Source organism: Hyla sarda, chromosome 1, assembly GCF_029499605.1.
Source record: "Hyla sarda isolate aHylSar1 chromosome 1, aHylSar1.hap1, whole genome shotgun sequence".
NCBI lineage: Eukaryota > Metazoa > Chordata > Amphibia > Anura > Hylidae > Hyla > Hyla sarda.
The window spans coordinates 442,557,450-442,577,359 of record NC_079189.1 but is presented as its reverse complement, the minus strand read 5'-3'; the positions used below and the strand labels follow the sequence as shown (position 1 = coordinate 442,577,359).

Here is a 19,910-nt window from a genome sequence, read left to right as displayed (position 1 = left end):
TCAACTTTTCCTCTACACAGGATTTTCATAAATCTCCCCCCATGTGTTTCTGGCTTCAGGGAATGCTAGGAAAGGCTAAAGATGACCTAAAATAAAGACTTGCGATCCAGCCCTTTTATGTGTGGGTACCACGTATAAAAACAGGACAAACAGCACACAAAGGTAATATTACATATTACACAGTAACTTTGTTTGGTGTGACTAGTGTAAACCTTGGATAATTCTCATGTAAGACACTGAATATCTGACATGACCTTTTTTGTGCGAAACGTGAAATTCTTGATGTGAAGAGTTTTGAATATGACCCCCCCCCCCCCCCCCCATGTCTTTCCTCTCCACTCTTAGGTATGTTCACACGATGTATCTCCGCTCACAAAATGTGATTAGGAATTCTGCTCAGATATTCTGTCTGGTGGCGGACAGCAAAATCCGTTGGCGGTAGGACTGCACAGACCTGCGCCGTCACCATTGATGACAACACAGTCTTCCAAAAGAATGAACTGGTTCATTCTTTCTGCGGATCAATTTCAGCAGCAGAGTTCTCTGCCACTGAAATTCCGTAGTGTGAGTGGGTCTGTGGAAGGCCCATTCACACCAATGTTAAGGTTCACACAGCGGAATTCCCAAGCGCAAAAAACAAGCCCTTATACTAGTCTGTGGATGAAAATATAAAAGAGTTATGATTTTTTGAAGGGGAGGAGGAAAAAACGAAAACTTAAAAATTAAATTGTCTTAGTCCTTAAGGTACAAATGGGCTGAGTCCTTAAGGGATTAAAGGGGTACTCCGGTGGAAAACTATTTATTTATTTTAAATCAACTGGTGCCAGAAAGTTAAACAGATTTGTAAATGACTTCTATTAAAAAATCTTAATCCTTCCAGTACTTATTAGCTGCTGAATACTAGAGAGGAAATTCTTTTCTTTTTGGAACACAGAGCTCTCTGCTGATATCTTGACCACAGTGCTCTCTGCTGACACCTCTGTCCATTTTAAGAACTGTCCAGAGTAGGGGAAAATCCCCATAGAAAACATATGCTGCTCTGGACAGTTCCTAAAATGGACAAAGATATCAGCAGAGAGCACTGTGCTACAAAAAGAAAATAATTTCATCTGTAGTATTCAGCAGCTAATAAGTACTGGAAGGATTAAGATTAATAGAAGTAATTTACAAATCTGTTTAACTTTCTGCCACCAGTTGATTTAAAAAAATAAAAAAAACGTACCCCTTTAAAGAAATTAAAGCATTTGCTGACGATATCTTATTTCTGTTGTCAGACTTCCTAAAAGGGGTTCCTTGTCTCGTGCAATTGTTTGCTATTTTTACTATTGTCTCCAATTTCAAAATGAACACTTGTAAATCGGAATAACTGTCACACTCCTTCACAGAGCATTGAACTTCCAAAGCTCTGTCTTCCCTTGGGTTTAGGGCCCATGCAGAGATTTTTAACAGTGGCTGTCTGTTTGAAAATCTGTACCACCTTTTAGCTTGCTTATATAACTGCATAGGTTTTTTTCGTGTATTATGACTTTTTTTTGGCACAGTTTAAGCCCCGTTACCTTTTACTGAAGCCATGCCCCCTTAAACAAATTGGCAAGCATGGTCCTAAGTAAAAATCATGTGTAAACAATATGAAAATGTAGTATGTTTTAATGCCACATTTTCCGATTTTTTTTAAACATGATTTTTACACAATGCTTGCCAATTTTTAAGGGTTGTTGCCTAAGTAACAGTGCCAAATTAAGTGCAAAATATGTGAAAGTCATTAAAGCCTTTGAATTCCTACCCCCAATATCTCTTATCTTTACAATCTAAATTACACACTTGACAGAGTTCGAGCAACTCCTCTTAAAATATGACCTTTCCCTAAGTCTTGGTTAGGCAGGAAAAAACTAAAATTTGTGATGCCCAAATTACTGTACTAACTACTTATGGTCCCCATTGCTTTTCTCACCTACTTCGCTATGCTGAGGACTATCGTCGCACATTTGGTATGAAAAGAAAAATGTCCACATCTTTCTCTCCCTACTAACACAGCCTATATTCCAGCCTTTGCTTCTAACACTTATGGCAGTGATCTCACCAAAGATGTATGGCTCGTTCCACCTCCCCACTCTGTATCAGGGAATTTTCTCTTCTTGGTATCATGTGATGGCAACTGAGACTCCTTCTAGAAGGATTCCAGTTGTTGTTTTCCAATAAAAGAAAGTTGTCAACAAAAAGGTCACAGAGCACACCAAGAAATCTTTTCAGTTCATGTCAGTGGGACAACTCCAGTCTATTGTTTCCTATGTTTATAGGGCTTGCTTATAGCTCATATCTAAATGCTAAGATAAGATTTCTGTCCCCATAATAATGTACACAAGGTGAAATAAAAAAAAATTACAGTATAAATATCTGGCTCTAATCAGTAAAAAAAAAATCTAAGCTATACATTCCCTTTGAGAACATGCTGGACTTTTGACTGTGTAGTTTATTGAAAAGGGCAGTTTTCTATTTCAATTCTTCCCTTTAACAGCTAAGACAGCCGAGAGCAAACGGACAGTGACAACTGTTATACGGGTTTTATTGTTTCCTTATTTCTCTTGTTCTAGGCACTAGTCTCTTTGGACTATATACAGTCATGGCCATAAATGTTGGCACCCCTGACATTTTTCAAGAAAATTAAGTATTTCTCACAGAAAAGGATTGCAGTTACACATGTTTTGCTAAACAAGTTTATTCCCTTTGTGTGTATTGGAACTAAACCAAAAAAGAGAGGAAAAAAGCAAATTTGACATTATGTCACACCAAAGTCCAAACATGGGCTGGACAAAATTATTGGCACCCATAACTTAATATTTGGTTGCACACCCTTTGGAAAAAAAAGAACTGTAATCAGTCGCTTCCTATAACCATCAATAAGCTTCTTACACCTCTCAGCTGGAATGTTGGACCACTCTTCCTTTGCAAACTGCTCCAGGTCTCTCTTATTGGAAGGCGCCTTTTCCCAACAGCAATTTTAAGATCTCTCCACAGGTGTACAATGGGATTTAGAGCTGGACTCATTGCTGACCACTTTCAACTCTCCAGCGCTTTGTTGCCATCCATTCCTGGGTGCTTTTCAACGTATTTTTGGGGTCATTGTCCTTCTGGAAGACCCAAGTTCTCGGACGCAAACCCAGCTTTCTGACACTGGGCTGTACAGTGCGACCCAAAATCCATTGGTAATCCTCAGATTTCATGATTCCTTGCACTTATTCAAGGCACCCAGTGCCAGAGGCAGCAAGACAAACCCCAAAACATCATTGAATCTCCACAATATTTCACTGTAGGTACTGTATTCTTTTCTTTGTGGGTCTCATTCTGTTTACGGTAAACAGTAGAATGATGTGCTTTACCAAAAAGCTCTATCTTGGTCTCATCTGTCAACAAGATGCTTTCCCAGAAGGGTTTTGGCGTACTCAAGTTCAATTTGGCAAAATGTAGGGTTTTTTATGTCTGTGTCAGCAGTGAGGTCCTCCTGGGTCTCCTGCATAGTGTTTAATTTTCTTTAAATGTTGACAGATAGTTCGAGCTGACACTGTTGCTCCCTGAGCCTGCAGGACAGCTTGAATATCTTTGGAGCTTCTTATCCACCATCCGGACTATCCTGCGTTGACTCCTTTCATCAATTTTTCTCTTCTGTCCACGTCCAGGGAGATTAGCTACAGTGTAATGGGTCGCAAACTTCTTGATAATGTTGCGCACTGTGGACAAAGGCAAATCTAGATCTCTGGAGATGGCATTGTAACCTTGAGATTGTTGAGAACCAAAATTGTGGGAAAATATCAAGTCCTTAGACAGTTCTCTTCTCCTCTTTCTGTTGTCCATGCTTAGTGTGGCACACACAGACACACCATGCAAATACTAAGTGAACGTCTCTCCTTTTTATCTTCTTCCAGGTGTGATTTTTATATTGATCACACCTGTTACTTGCCCCAGATGAGTTTAAAGGAGCATCACATGCTTGAAACAATCTTATTTTTTCACGATTTTGAAAGGGTGCCAATAATTTTGTCCAGACCATTTTTGGAGTTTGGTGTGACATTATGTCCAACTTGCTTTTTTTCCCTCCCTTTTTTTGGTTTAGTTCCAATACACACAAAGGGAATAAACATGTGTATAGTAAAACATGTGTTACTTTTCTGTAAGAAATACTTAATTTTCTTGAAAAATGTCAGGGGTGCCAACATTTACGGCCATGACTGTATACTGATCATCCATTACCTTAAAACCTTAATATTATATAGGTTTCCACCCCTTTATGCCACAAAAACATCTGACACATTGAGACATGTGGGTAGATTTATTAAAACCTGTGCAGAGGAAAAGTTGGCCAGTTGCCCATAGCAACCAATCAGCTCACTTCTTTCATTTTTAACATGGCCTCTTCAAAATGAAAGAAGCAATCTGATTGGTTGCTATGGGCAACTGGGCAACTTTTCCTTTGCACAGGTTTTGATAAATCTCCCCCATGGACTCCACAATACATCTAAAGATATTCTGTGTGATGCCAGGACAATAAAAAAAAAACCTAATATATTCAAAAGAATTAAAATATAAAACAATATTTTAGGGATTTTAGTGCTCTTACTGCTGTTATTGATCTCCTGAGACCTCCTCCCTAGTGCACAGCTAATTTCTTATTCTATCCATTTCATTATGAGGGACCAGAGCTCAGCTGTTTACCAGCAATACTCAAACCTTCTTTCCCTTCTTACTTCTCTAGCCAGTCACAGGACAAGAACCTACTTGTAAGCCTACCTCCTCTCTGCCATGTCATGCCATGCCATGGTTAGTGTTGGAAAAAGTGTACTAGACTGTACAGGCTGGAATATTGTTGGGAGACAGTACTATACTATAGGTGAGATGTGGGAATATGAAGGGTGTGAGTTTGCAATGTGAGCAGAAAGGAAAGCAAAAACAGCATCAATGCAAGGAATATGATACAACACAAAAGCAGCCTTGGTTTAAGCAGTAAACTACTGAAAATAATGACTAAACAGCAGCAAAAAGAATCACAGTATGGAAGGGAATAAATCATATAAGCAGCTCTGATCTAAGCAGTCAACTGCTGACAATGACGATGATAAGCCAAAGGGAGTACATTCAGGAGGCAGCACTGTGTATAGTTAAACAAGGGACAGTTGCCCAGAACTTTGAGTGATGAGAGGGGAGCTTTGATTTTCTTTCTGGGAACTCTTGGACCCTCTCAAAAAGTCAGATTGGCTCTGCTTGTGTGTGCAAAGTCCAGGCTCTCTACCCTGCATAGCTTTATCTAGGACCAGCCCCCGCTTCTTGTGTTCCATCTTGGTTTCTCTGCTACCACCAGAGATAAAAATTTATCCTAACTGGCAGAGAACAGCAGGTTTTCAGCGAAGTAAGACACATTGGGGGGTAATTTATCAAAATCTGTCCAGAGGAAAAGTTGCCCATAGCAACTAGGGATCGACCGATTATCGGTATGGCCGATATTATTGGCCGATAATCACGATTTTGGGCATTATCGGTATCGGCAATTACCTTGCCGATAATGCCCCGCACCGCGAACTCTCCGACCCACCGCACCATGTCACCACCACCGCACCGCCCCGGCCCCATTGCCTCCCCCATCCCCGGTTTTATAATTACCTGTTCCCGGGGCCCACGCTTCTTCTTGCTCCTGCTGCGTCCTGCGTTACGCTCTGCGCAGTGATGTGACGTGCGCGACGTGACAGTCAGTGCGCACAGTGACAGTTCAGGAGGACGCCACCGGAGCCAGATGTAGAGTGGACCCCGGGAACAGGTAATTATAAAACCGGGGATGGGGGAGGCAATGGGGCCGGGTCGGGGGGGCGGCGGTGGGGGGGGGGGGGCGGTGGCGGTGATAGGACTCAGGGGTAAGGAGTAGTTTTTGGTAAATGAAGAAGTAATGTTAGAAATCACATAGGCTATTTAACAGTGGGAAATTGATTGATTTAACCCCTTGGTGCAAAATGCTGTTAATAAACGGCACAGCAGGAGTATGAAGCGAGCTCAGGAGTACTCCAGAAAACTAGACCTATCCCCCTTATACTCCCTATCCCCCTATCAATCAGGCCACTGCCACACGAGTATTGGTTTTTTCATGCCAATATGTTAGTGTGTATGGCCAGTTTAAGGCTGCTAAAAGACTGATGTAATGGAGGAACATGTTACCATCCATATTATGTCCGCAGTGCCCAAACCCCCTGTGTTTAACTGAACTAGACTTGGAGCACCATAGGATGCAGTTATCTAAATGTGGCCTTAAGTGACTATTAGATATTATAATTTTGCCACAAATACATTTTAATCTTTTTTCGGGTTTTTTTTTTTCCCTCCTGGCATATTTTGCTCAATACTGATGGGTATTAAAGTATCCTAGTAGCTGAAAAAGAAGCAATCCTTTTATGTTCTATGGAAAATGATTTTTTTTTTCCTTTTTTCCCCCTTGACCAAATTTTCGCAGATGGATTTTCATATGACATTAGTATGAAAGAAGTCCGCGGCACCAGGTCATCTCTTGCAATTAAAACTTCTTTATTCAGGCATAGCTGGACAGCAAGAGGTGTTCATATGATTTGAGTTAGATTTTTGAAGGCTTTTATATGTTACTAAGCTAAATTGTTAAAGTAACGTGTGTATAATAGAATCACCAACTGAAAGGCAGGTCAGGTTTGCTGCACTGCCAACAAATTCTTGTTGCTGTTAGGCAAAACCCTCAAAGCTCTCAAACTGTTAACATTGAAAGTAGGATGGTCCCCACAGTATATGCATAAGACCGTTGGACCCCGGGAATGGGATGGTCAGTAATGACAAATAATGCTTGAAGTGTATATTCATCATGTGGGCGTTATTTTATTATTGTAAATGTATTTTTCCTTTTTTCATAGTTTGCAAACAAGATAATAGTTGTGATGTCTTTGCCAATGATACACACCTATACTTTTCAGATCCCTAGTGGTGTCTGTATAGCAGTTACAGCAGTTTTATAAGCTTGTATGTTTCCTGTTTTATATTGCTGTGTATTGCAGTAAATTTTCCCTGCAGATCAGGTATTTTTACATCTCAAACTATTCTGTATTTCTGTTTTTAGGTGCACTTTTGAATGAAAAAACGGACTCTCAAACGACTTGTCTGCCTAAAGTATCTGGGCTGGAGCGCAGCCAAGAGCTTAACACGGAAGTTCTATATATTCCTCCTGTGCATAGTCCACAACCACCTCCTGCTGCTATTGTCACTTCTGCCTCATCCACGCCAGTCTCTAGTACCCGGGCTAGCCCTCTAGTAAAGAAAGAGCCAACCCTTGTAGCTCCTGCTCCACCACGACTCACGCCTCAACCCCAACCTCGTCCACAGTCCCGACCATTGTCTCAACCTCAGCTGTTACCCCCTGACCTCAGAACTCAGAATCATATCTCTTCACACCTCAGTTACCCTGTACATCAGCAGATCAACGGAATCACCAGCATTAGGTAAAGATGTATGAAAGAGAGAAAAATATTTAAACTGATACAAAGCATATGTTCTGTTGTTTGCATGGTTTAAATATCTTCTTATATGTGTTAAAATATTATTAAAATACTTTTTTATGGTAAAAAATTGCATTTAATGTTTACACTGGAAAATATCATTGTGAATGCTGACTTTTTTTCTTTTCTCTTTTAACCCACCATGCAGCCGGAGCAGCAGTGCTAGCAGTACAGCAAGTATCAGCCTCCCCAAGCACCTTCGGTCTTCCCCTCAGGTCCCTTCTCATCACCCTGCCGGACCGGGTCTGCCCCTCTCCATACCCAACCTTGCTACCTCGCACTTTGCTATCAGATCTCAAACCCAGCACCATCCGGCCATGTTTGCTACCCCTCCTTCACTGCCACCGCCTCCATCTTTACCTACTAATGGCCTTGTAATTCCCGGCCACCCTGCTGGAGCAGGATACTCGGGTAAGTATTGCTGTACTGCGGTGGGAGTGTAGTGTATATTGAGACATAGATTAGAGAAATTAATGAGGAGTCTAATCTCCATGACCCTCATTTTTACTCAAGTAGCAAAAGACTCAGAAAAAGGTGGCTTCTTTGTCCATAGTCAGTCAAAGATGAGGTTTCATTTTCAAGTACTTTTTAAACTTGTCAACAAGACCACTCTTTCTCTGAAATAATAAGCATCCTCTTAGTACAAATAATTGGTGGATCCGTGTCATTCTTTTATAGCTTACGAAGCTTCCCTCTAATGCACAGCTGTAGCTACAACAGATCAGTTTTGCCTGATATCTTAAGAAATACTTTAAACACTATATGCATGTGTTCCCAAACAGAAAATAAGCACTTGTGTATGTTTCTCTTCTAGTTTACCAACCAATGACTTAGTTTGCAAGAGTCTTAAGGCCCCCCACTCTGTGTACATTAAAGTTATCAATTTATCTATACAACATGTGCATGGAATCTTTATAAACCCCTTTAAGATGTACAGGTTTTCTACAGCAGAAATTGTCCGAACATACAGCTTATCTTAGCTTCGCACACAGTATGTTAGTGTTATGTTACAGTGTGCAGAGAATACTTTTTGCTTTTCATTACTTAAAATTCATTGCACAGGTTAATGAGTTATATATTCACTAAATTGATTAAATATAATGTAGTTTATATATTAGAAATATGGATAATCCTGCTAAGCTGTTGAACCGTAAGTCTTCTATCAAATGTTGACACTGATACCACTTGTCCTGGATTAAGTTTAATCAGTAATGAGTAATTACTTATAATGGTTACTTACTACTTCATATTAAGGTGTCCCGCCCATACACATAGTCAGCCAAGTTAGTTCAGCTGTCTATCTCTCCAGATCCCACCATACACATGAACGTTTGACTCAGGTGAATGTTCATGTGCTCTGAATAAAGAGAGGGGTAAATTGCTGCTAGACTCCTTGTAGCGGCTCCTCTCTCCAAAAACAAAAGGAGAAGACAGTTGAAATTCAACATGCCCAATCCTTTGCTCCAACATCATCTGTCAGAGAAAAGTTGAGAGGCCTCTGCACATTAGGCAGTCTACAGGTTAGGCCAAGTTTGACATTTTAGATATATCTGGATCCTGCTAAAAGTGATGAGTGGATAAATTAAGTGTTTACTTTGCATGTCTTTGCTTCTGAGTCATTATGTCTGAAATGTGTTACAAAAAATACCTTGTGTGTTTTTTGTTATTTTTAAGTCTTTGTGGCATGAAATGTTTTGCCATGTAGCACCAGTACTCTGTATTTATGTAAGTTTAAAATGCTAAGGTGGGTTTTTTACACTGCAGTGTCTGATTTAAGATCTGCTGTTTCCTAGCCACTGACTAGACTAGTATTTGGGAAGAGGGTTGGAATTAAATGGGTGTGGCTTGTTATACTGCCTTTTAAAAAACCCCATTGTGTTTTCTCCTGAGATGACTCATGGTGTTCTTTCTTGTCTTTAGATACCAGCCTGTTGATATCATTCAACCAACCAATCATGTATTGCCAGCCTCATTCGGGGATTCTGATTGGTACTTTGTCACAGGCATCTCTCTTACCTCCACCAATGAGTCCTCACGTAGAAAACCACCACAGCATGACCTGCAGAAACAGGGAATGCCAGGTGAATATCTGCGCTTTTTTCTACTATTACTTTGGGGAAACTGATGGGCCGATGGGCCTTTGTGTTTTTTTGTCTTTCTGTCTCTTATAGATCATGAACTTCTCAGGCAGGAGCTGAATAATCGTTTTCTGGTTCAGACCTCGGACCGAGCCGGTGCCCCCCTCAGCTCTGTGCCTCTGCTGAGGGCGGAATTTCACCAGCACCAACACACGCACCAACACACGCACCAGCACACATTTACCCCCTTCACATCCAGCCTACCCCCGACGCAGCTTATGCCGCCAAATGCACCCCCCATGGTGCGTACCCCAGCTCGAAATGTGAGGATAAGTAGAGCACCCAAGTCCAAATCCACTTCCCTCCCCCTCCACTTGCTGATTGCTGGGGAAATTTGGTCCATTAGGAATGGGATGTGTTTCTGCACACAATATCTGGTCTTGGAAAAGATTTACCATTTTGCTTAACATTAACCCTTCTTTTACAGCAGGTGTTCTAACTGTTAGGGTTGTCACTGTAATTGTCTTTATGTATTTGCCAACTATGCAGGTATTTCTACAGAGTAAATTTGCATTTATAGACCAGATAATGGTTACTGAATTGCTTTCTAGACCACTTATGGTTTTAAACTGAAGTGGTTGGAGGGAAGTGGTTAATTTTCACGGTTTTGCTTCATTTGCACACTTTTTTTTTTCCATAGCCATAATATCCATTTAGACAATTTAATATGCTTATAGAACTTGCATATTTTCACAATGTTTTTGTTAAGTAACATATTATATTGTCTTGCTGAGGGTGGGTGGTGTGCTTTTTAAAGGTATATTTTAATGGCTAAGAGTAAAATGGATGTTTTAAATTTGCATTTTTGGTAAATGGGCTATAGTCAGTGTTATAAATAATTAGTTTGTGTAAATCTGAAACTGTTGGCAGCTAATGTAGACTGAATATAAATACTGCTGCCATTTTTTCTACCTTGTACCCATTTGCTATTGTTTTCTTTTCCATTTTAGTTTGACAAGTACGCTCCCAAGCTAGACAGCCCATATTTTCGTCATACCAGCGTGAGTTAAATGTTTTGTTTTTTTTACAGAAATATGCAGCACTTATACCCTAAAGCTTATCTACTGCATTGTATCTGTGATTTTCTTCTATTTCTGTCTTCTGAAACACATTTTCTGCTACCACTATGCAAACAAGTGTGATTGGCAAAGCTACACACTACAGGCTTCTGATGTAATAATACACAATGTGTTATTGAGCATGAAATCCTGTAGTCTCAACCATAATATCTGCTTTTATGTAAAAATCTAAAATCTGATCACATTTCTTTGAACGGTTTCTCATTTAAGTGACATTGTCACCTATGATAAAAGTGGGACGTTCCTCTCAAGTCCTCAAGGTCTTTCTCATTTGTGTTTTAGTTCAGTTCATGAACAACTTGACTTGATATATACATTTTAGATCCATCCCAGCAGCCTTTTTCTCTTGATCGATCTCCCCTCATACCCCCCTCCTTCCATAATATGCACATTTGGCTTATCCAAATGGGCACTTATTGTGAATGAGGAGAGGAGATAAAGCTGCTGCTATACACCCCTGCTGGTCGCTTATCTCCCCAAAAACAATAGGCTTGGGAATGTTGAAATGCAAAGCCACCGTTCTCTCATCGTAATGTTACAGAAATAAATAGATTTTTTTATTTATTTATATGTGAGTGAATTATGTTCATGAGATATTATTTTTTGACTGTTGTCCACTTCAGTATAGTTGCATTAGACTGTGATACCACTGAATTTCCTCAACATAAATTTTCCACCGCAGAGATTCAACCTCCAGACTGTTAGTTTGTTCAACGAAGTCTGAAATTTTTATTTCTGCAGCAGAATTTACCCCTGCAGAAGTTCAGCATGGTCAGCAGAATCCCATTGAGATCTGTGGGAGGCTGCTGCACCAGAATTTCCCTTACTTGAATCTCTTTAGTGTGGGAATACACTAACTGATCTACAGACTTTGAAGTTGCTGACATAAGACTTTTCTAAAAATAGATGCCAGAAAAGCAGTTTCAGACTATAGCTTCCTCCTATTTACGTTGGTCAGAAATCTGTTACAAAAGGGCATTTATAAAACAGATTATATCAAAATAAGATGTTTAACTATTTAGACCCTAATATTATAAAGGATTTTACTTTGACATGAACTTCTGCTTAGGCTGTGTTTACATCTGTATCAAAGGGTCCACTAGGAGCCTGAGTTATAGATAGGATTAAAAAGTCGGACAATGTAGTGCAAAATGCAACTCTTTATCCACTAAAATGCCAGACAGCAGAATGGAAATCCAACAGACTCTGTAAATCATTGGGGTCCGTCTGGCTCTGTTGGTGTCTAACATATATAGGATCTGGCCCTGCCATACTTTTCATTGGAGTTTAGAGAACCCCTTTAAATATTCACCGGATTATGAGTTGTTCAAATTTGCCAGAAAATACTGTATTTATCTGCATATTATCTATAACTATAATGTAAATAATCTGTAGTTTGGTCAAGGTATAGGAATTTATGTTCATCATTTTTCTGTACACATTTATGTACTGTACATGTTAAAAGACATTTTCAAAGAGAAAATCATGGTAAATAGTGTTTCACAGTTTTTATGAAAATCAATTAATATAAAATTAATATGTTGCACATCTTTCAATAGTTTGCTGATCAAGATTAATTTGTGTGCATGGAATCATAACTTCTGCCCTCCTCATTCTAAGTAGTAATGTAAATAGTAATACATAGCTTTGTAGACCTTGAAATAAAAGGCAAGGAGTCGAGCATATGGTTTATGAATCAAAATTAGTTTTATTAGTTTTATGTTAACACGGCTTTTATGTTATACACATTTTATCTTGCGCCATTCTTCTTGTTACACCTGTCAATAAGAAATATTATCTGTTCTTCTTTCAGTATTTTCCATCATATACTTCTCCTATGCCCGGAATGCCCACAATGCTTCCACATTCAGGTCCTTTTAGTTCTCTTCAGGGAGCTTTTCAGCCTAAGGTGAGTATATAGAACTCCTTTTTTTTTTCTTCGTCTTCAGGCATGCTAAAATAAAGTTTTAAGAGTGTGCATGATCTACCGTGTTTCCCCGAAAATAGTACCTACCCCGAAAATAGGCCCTAGCCGGATTATCGGGGTGGGCTGCAATATAAGCCCCACCCCGATAATAAGACCTAGACCAGTGGTCTCCAACCTGCGGACCTCCAGATGTTGCAAATGTTTGCAACATCTGGAGGTCCGCAGGTTGAAGACCAATGACCTAGACAATGCCTGGGCTGCAAATATTAAAAAGCAATCTTTAACTTTCCTTCGTCATCCATTCCCCCGTTGCTAAGGAACCGGCCTCGCTGTCCTCCGCTGTTCTCGCTCGCCAGCCGGCTTCTTACGTGACAGTCGGCTCAGCCTATCGTCGGCCGAGGAGGGACATCGCTGCGGCCGGTGATAGGCTGAAGGCTCTGAGACGTCACAACACCAGGAAGCAGCAAGAACAGCGGAGGGACCATGAGGCCGGTGCCTTAGCAACGGGGGAACGGAGGACGAAGGTAAGTTAAAGATTGCTTTTTAATATTTGCAGCCCGGGCACAGGAATAGATGCAGCGGCTGATAATTATTTGGCTGGGGGGGGGGGAGAGAAGCTGCGCTCGTGGTTGACAAATGATCAGTACCCCGATGTGGGGATTGTGGGGTGCAGCGCGCTGGGCTGATAAACCGGCGGGGGTGGGGGGCGTTTAAACACCTCCCCCCCGCCCCCCCCCCCCCCCATTATCATCATGTGATATACGCAGCTCGCGCATATCACATGATGATAATGGGGGGGGGGGTAAATACCGTGAAGCCGCCATGTTGTTCAATGTGCGTACCATAGATAAATTAGCCCTAGTGTGTTTTTTGGGGCTAAAATTTATAAAAGACCCGGTCCTATTTTCGTAAAAACACGGTATGTAGAGATAAAGGTTACATTGATGCGTGTGATGATATACTGTACATAATCGATCAAGGGAATGCTTTAGAACAGAAACGCAGGATCATCTGGCCCTGGAGGGACCAACAACCAGGTTGATAGCAAGGAAGTTTATTCAGACCAGCATGCAAGGTTACATTTAACAGCATTAACTGCTGCTTCATCGGGCATGACAGATGGTGAACCAGGTACCATTAAATAGTCAAGATTAACCCTTTCCAGGGTATCTGAATTTTCTACATACATATAACATACAAATGACCTTTCAGATACCCTTGAAAGGGTTAATCTTTTGACTATTTAATGGTACCTGGTTCACCACCTGTTATGCCTGATCAAGCTGCAGTTCATGCTGTGAAACGTACGTTGCATGCTGGTCCAAATAACCTGGTTGTCAGTCCCTCCAGCCCCGCATGATCCTGAGTTTGTTCTGAAGCAGTCCCCTGATCGATTCACTGCACCCAGGCAGGAAGGCTGCAGGAGAGGACCTCATATATCTTATGCTCTGTTCCATTGTTGTGTATGGTGTGCACAACAACTTGGGGTAAGCGCCAGTTACATTCAGCTATTCCTCTAGCATTGCTGTTTTACGCTATGGAGCGCTCTTTTGTCTGTTTATATATTGTAGATGCATTTTAACACAAGTTTTTGATCTCCCCGTGCACGCAGCAGAGTCAATACGCCCCCTCCATGCCAACACTCCCTTAGATAATGCATGAAGAGGTGATCTCCCCGTGCACGCAGCAGAGTCAATACGCCCCCTCCATGCCAACACTCCCTTAGATAATGCATAAGAGGGTGCTTCAACCCAGCTCCGTGCACAAGGAGAGCCAGGATGCTGTTAAGGGAATCACAGGGGGTCCGAACAGTCGGTTTTACGCTCATGTCCTATCCTGCGGATAGGGAATAAATGTTGAAAAGCTGGGATACCCCTTTTAAGAGCCAGCGTGTTTGCACAAAAATGTGACACTTTTTCCACGTCCGTGCTGCACTCACCAAGTTGGTTGGATGGCATGGCACAAAGGGGGTGTAGCCTCCCCCCTGCACCAAGTTTACTACAAATTACGCAGGCATACCTACACCTCTCAATAAATTCATGTGGCCTGTGCACACAACAGATATTCTGCTTGGAATTGACTCCAATAGGATTCTGATGCTTAGTGCACACTACGGAAATTTCAAAGCAAAACTTCCAACGCAAATCCGGATTCGCCTTGAAAACCCATTAGTCAATTTTGGGGCTTTGAATTTCAACGGTTATTGTCTGCTGCAAATTCTGTACAATATTTACCTCAAGTACAGGCAACATGGTTCCACTGATTGACTTCAACAAGGAAATGGCTTGCTGAATTTCCCTGGTGTGCATGAGCCCGAAGACTTTCAGCATACTGTTGTCTTATTTTTCTACAAATCTCAAAACCTTCTATAATCCAGAAATTAATGTCATACAGCTGTCATTTTTATGTATTTTCAATAAAAATAAGTTGGTCTTTTTTCCCCCCTTCATTAACAACAGACCTCAAACACAATTGATGTTACAACGAGGCCTGGAGCAGTACATCCTACCCTCCTGCAGAAGACTCCTGGGGTTTGTATAACTTTTGTATATACATTGTATCAAACTTGAAGACTTCACCTTATAGGGTGCGTTCACACGGCCGTCTGTCCCCGTTTTTTATATGGGAGAAAAGACTGTGCATGCAGTATTTTTTTCTCCTGTCAAAAAAAAACGGATACAGTAAATTTAACATTGAAATCTATGGAAAACGGATGAGCCTTTAATGTCATCCGTTTGCATACGTTTTTTCAATCTGTTTCTTGATCTGGTTTTAGTTCTGAGCATGCTCAGAACAAAAAACATAAATTTAATTTTTTGGTTTATTAACTTAATAACAGATACAAACGGATAACATCTGTTTGCATCCATTATTGTCCGTTATTTTTTAAAGTCAGTTTTTATTTTTGACAGGAGAAGAATGGGACGGGTCTAGACGGCCATGTGAACGCAGCCTTAGACCTGCTAAAAGCTTAGATGTAACACTTAGATCATGTTGACACTGGAATTCCCACTTAAAAATTCTGCTGCAGAATTTCCGTAAATTTTTTATGCGCGGAATTGATGCAAAATTCCGCACAGAAATATAGGAGAAAACTTTTTTTTTTTTCTGGACGAATTAGAATTTCCCTTTTTTTTTTTTTGGCCAGAATTTCCACGCAAATTCAGTGCGGAACAGCGTCGGCCTGAAAAAAATAATTTGATTGCTTTCTATTGGGACAAAGACACGGATTCGCATGAAAAAAGAACATGTTAGTTCTTCATGCGGAACGGAATTAAGCATCGGAATCCCGCCTGCAGTTAAACTCTATTGGATTTTTCACTGCTGACTGAATTGGAGAGGAATAAGCAAGTGGAATTACGCTAGTAAATTCCTCTCCAATTCCTCAGTGAGAAACATACCGGGTAAATTCCACTGCCTGAGGATAAAATGCAAGTGAATGGGTTTTCTGTCCACTTATTCACACTGCTGAATTTTCTGGGGAGAATTTCCATTTTTTAAATTCTGATCTAAAAATTCCATTGAACTTTCACAATGTTTTGGCGGAATCTGTGCAGCAGACATTGCCATCTATTGGGGCTGATATATCAGCGCAGTTATAGTGCCGACTGAATCGGTCGGCCCTACAACCACGCAGACATTGCTGTCCCAAAAGACAGTATGCAATGGCCGCACTCGGAATCTCCGGACAAAATTTTTCCGACCGCCGATTCTCTAGAGTGACCCCTGCTTTAATATATCTGTTCTACCCAAATTTGCTGATCTCTGGTTCAATAAAATCAGCAGAACTTTTAATTTAGCTTCATGGTGGCCATATGTATTAAATAGTTCACTGCTGAATTTAAGATATTCGGTGCCTTTAAACATAACTTAGTCAGTGGAACTTAAGTAGCGTATAGATAAAATTTTGCCAACAGGATAATGGGGGAGAGTTATCAAACAACTGTTTAGAGGAAGAGTGATGCAGTTGCCCATAGCAGCCAATCAGATTGCCCCTTTAATTTTTACAGGCCTCTTTTACAAATGAAAACAGCAATCTGATTGGTTGCTATGGGCAACTGCACCACTCTTCTTCTACTCACATTTTGATACATCTCCCCCATTGTTACTGGTTTAAAGCTTTGCAACATATGCATTTCCATCTGAAAAACATTATAGAGTATTAATATATTGTATTTAAGTATGAGGAACTGGAGTTAACCTTGTATTTTGACCTGATATTTATTAATGTGGTGCAGATATGCTTTTGAAATATCAAGTCACATTATCGTACTAAGATGGCTTAAATGTAGCAATTTTATACTGAAGATATAAAATATAGGTTTTAATATGAAATATATGTCTGACAGGATTATTAGGTTATTCTACTGCAAACCAGAGTTTGTTCAAATAAAATATAAGTATGGATTTGTTTTGTTTTTTTCGGGGTATTTGATAGATTTATCCATTTGGATATTCACTGCAGCATAAATTTTTGCTTAACTAATATTTACCTGGGTTGCAGAGAAGTAAAGCCCAGTTTGACAACTAACCTATATGTTTCCCTTTCAGGTTACAGACCCATACAGGACATCTGTAAGAGTAAGTCTAGCTAATCTAATGCAAATAATCTTATACTATTTATAATCATTTTGGTAGAAACAAAACTGCACTCTCCTTCTCTTACCTCTGTCCTGAATCTTGCCTGGACATTGTTAATTTAAATTGCCTTTCATTTGACAAATTCCGCTTTTACCTCTGAGGGGTTACAGCATTGCAACATGCAGCGGTAGAGAGTTAGTCCCCAGACTCACATCCATCAAGTAGTCCACGACAAAATGTACCCAAGCATGTAATGGAACAAATAAGGCTAATTTACTAAACTGAAAAGTTCATGTTTGCATCTATCTAATATTGATTCAGTTAAAGTTATCTTGTGGCCCCAGTGAACAGTCTTTGGCACAAAGCCTTTCCCGTGCTCACTTGCGTTTTCCTTGCTTTTGCAGAAACCAGGCAAGTGGTGTGCAGTACATGTCCAGATAGCGTGGCAAATCTACCACCATCAGCAGAAAATGAAGGTAAATGCCATGTGTTAGAATTTGTGGTTCTGAGGTTATTCCTGGTGGCAAGCCCTCCTTAAGACCCTCTTCTACTTAATCACAGTGCGTGAAAGCAAATTTAGAGTGGTACAAATGTCATTCATGCATTATGCTTTTCTAACAAATCCTTTAGGATTTATGGAGAAAGCTTAACGTAACCGTTAGTTTTGCAGTTTTAGTATAGCCGGCACATCTGTTGTTTAGAGTCCATTGCTGGGGAAGGCTTTGAGAGCAGGGCATAAGTTTGTTGCAATTGAAACAATGTCAACTCAGTTATGATCTGTAAACTAAAGTTGAAAAGTATTCCATATGTACAGTTTCTTTGTGAATTTATCCTTCACTGACAGGGAAATAATAACAAATATGATCTTCACGTAGTATCATTTTATCTACGAGTTAATTTAATAGACTACATCTAATGTGCTTTGTATGGAGCTGCCCTGTAAGCTAGTGCTGATCACAAATACTCTTCTGTTTTCTGCATAGAGAGCAGATCTGATTTTCTACATAGATTAAAGAGTGGCATTTTAACTTTAATATTTTTGTGCTTTCTGCTCCATTTTTTTAATTGCTAGAACAATTCACTATAGTCTATTCATAGATTACACGGTGTTTAGCAGAATGTTGACAGATAAACTTCAACCATGCATCAGTATCCTCAAATTGATCCTGCATGTTTACTATTCCTAAGAATATATACTTTACTATAATACTACGAATATATATAATGGAATGCATTTAATGCCTTTCTGTTTTAGTTTAAATACATGGCCATATCGAATTACAAAAAACAGAGCTACATTTTGGAAGTGGTCGGGGCTGTAGTGCTATAGATGACATTTCTAGAAAATATAGTTTTGGCTTCTGTGCATCTACAACTAGTTAAACAAAACCACTCTTCCTCATTACAGTATTTACTTGAAAAATAATTGTATTTACTTGGATCAGCCTCTTGCTGCCAGCACATATAGGTCCTCAATATTTATCACAGTTTAGAAGTAAGCGCTCCTCCACCTTCATACATTTATGACAGAAGTTAGTGAAATGCATGCATGAGTTTAGGGCAAGAGAATTTCTCAACTGAAATGGCTTTTGTTTGCTCATCAGTTTCTATTAGTTCTGTTTTACTGGTTATTTTTAGGCTCAGTTGAGGTAGCCCTGAAATTAGATACTTGTTTTTTTTTTTTGGGGGGGGGGGAATATTATGTTTCATTTTGTATATTGTTCTGTACTGTGCAGAATCATTGCTGCACTGCATGTAAAGCCTAGTTCTAATGACGCACAGAGAATAACCAAGATATAATGAGGAAGCAAAGCCCTGAGGCATAGTTCAGTACATTGGTGGGGGATGGGTCCCCAGTGCTCTAGGACTACTTTGAAATGAAGCATAAGTTTTTAATACCACTCCCATGGATCAGTAACCTTTTCACAAGCATATTGAAACAACTGAGTTTGGGAGAGCCGGAGGTGTTATTTTAATGTATCTATAATTCAGATGTTTTTTCAAGTGCATATGCATTTGTAAAAAATCTCAAAAAGAATATTATAAGTTTCCAATATTATTGCAAACATGTATACCGTGTACTAATAAACTGTCTTTATGATAAATCATAGTAGAATGAAATGCTGGGAGTAAAAAAAAAAAAAAGAAACAAATCAAAAAAACATATACATGTCATACACCGGTTTTAGGAGATTAGACTAAAGAGGTAAGAGAAGGCAAGGATGTGGAAAGTGATTGAACTGTTCTTGGCCTTTTTCAGCTAATGTTTTTCTTTGCAAGTAAAGCACAGTTGATAAAGTTGTTTCACAGACCCCTTTTTCTGTGATACTTGTAAAGGTTAAAAACAGTTGAATATTTTTAAATCACTTTGATGTTTAGAGGTTGATCTGGTCACTTTGATAACCGCAATAATTTAGAGCATCTTTAAGTGTAATCAGATTGAACAATTTATTAAGCTCTTGTGTTGTCCCCGTTTTCTTGTAGCAGATGCAGATGGATCCTCATAAGCTGGACATTTGTGGCAAGCTTGATTTGTTCAGCAGACCACCTGCCCCCGGAGTGTTCCCAGGGTTTCCTTACCCACATGATTTAGCCAGACCTTTATTTTCCAGCACTGGTAAGTCAGGAATTAGTG

The 19,910-nt window shown here is 39.9% G+C and overlaps 1 protein-coding gene across 17 annotated transcripts in view; it reads left to right on the top strand.

Annotated features, from left to right (window-relative positions):
* The window catches only part of FBRSL1 (fibrosin like 1), a 675,174-nt gene that overhangs the window by 636,922 nt on the left and 18,342 nt on the right, over nucleotides 1-19,910 (top strand). For 14 of the 17 annotated variants that reach the window (XM_056532951.1, XM_056532958.1, XM_056532976.1 and 11 more), the window contains 9 exons: nucleotides 7,115-7,493; nucleotides 7,699-7,961; nucleotides 9,722-9,951; nucleotides 10,639-10,689; nucleotides 12,581-12,676; nucleotides 15,154-15,225; nucleotides 17,246-17,275; nucleotides 17,680-17,751; nucleotides 19,760-19,892. In XM_056532951.1, coding sequence (XP_056388926.1) covers nucleotides 7,115-7,493; nucleotides 7,699-7,961; nucleotides 9,722-9,951; nucleotides 10,639-10,689; nucleotides 12,581-12,676; nucleotides 15,154-15,225; nucleotides 17,246-17,275; nucleotides 17,680-17,751; nucleotides 19,760-19,892 — 1,326 coding nt within the window. Of the gene's footprint in view, nucleotides 1-7,114; nucleotides 7,494-7,698; nucleotides 7,962-9,470; nucleotides 9,632-9,721; nucleotides 9,952-10,638; nucleotides 10,690-12,580; nucleotides 12,677-15,153; nucleotides 15,226-17,245; nucleotides 17,276-17,679; nucleotides 17,752-19,759; nucleotides 19,893-19,910 lie in introns of all 17 variants that reach the window. The other 3 variants (XM_056532997.1, XM_056533010.1, XM_056533016.1) reach the window with 3 other exon arrangements.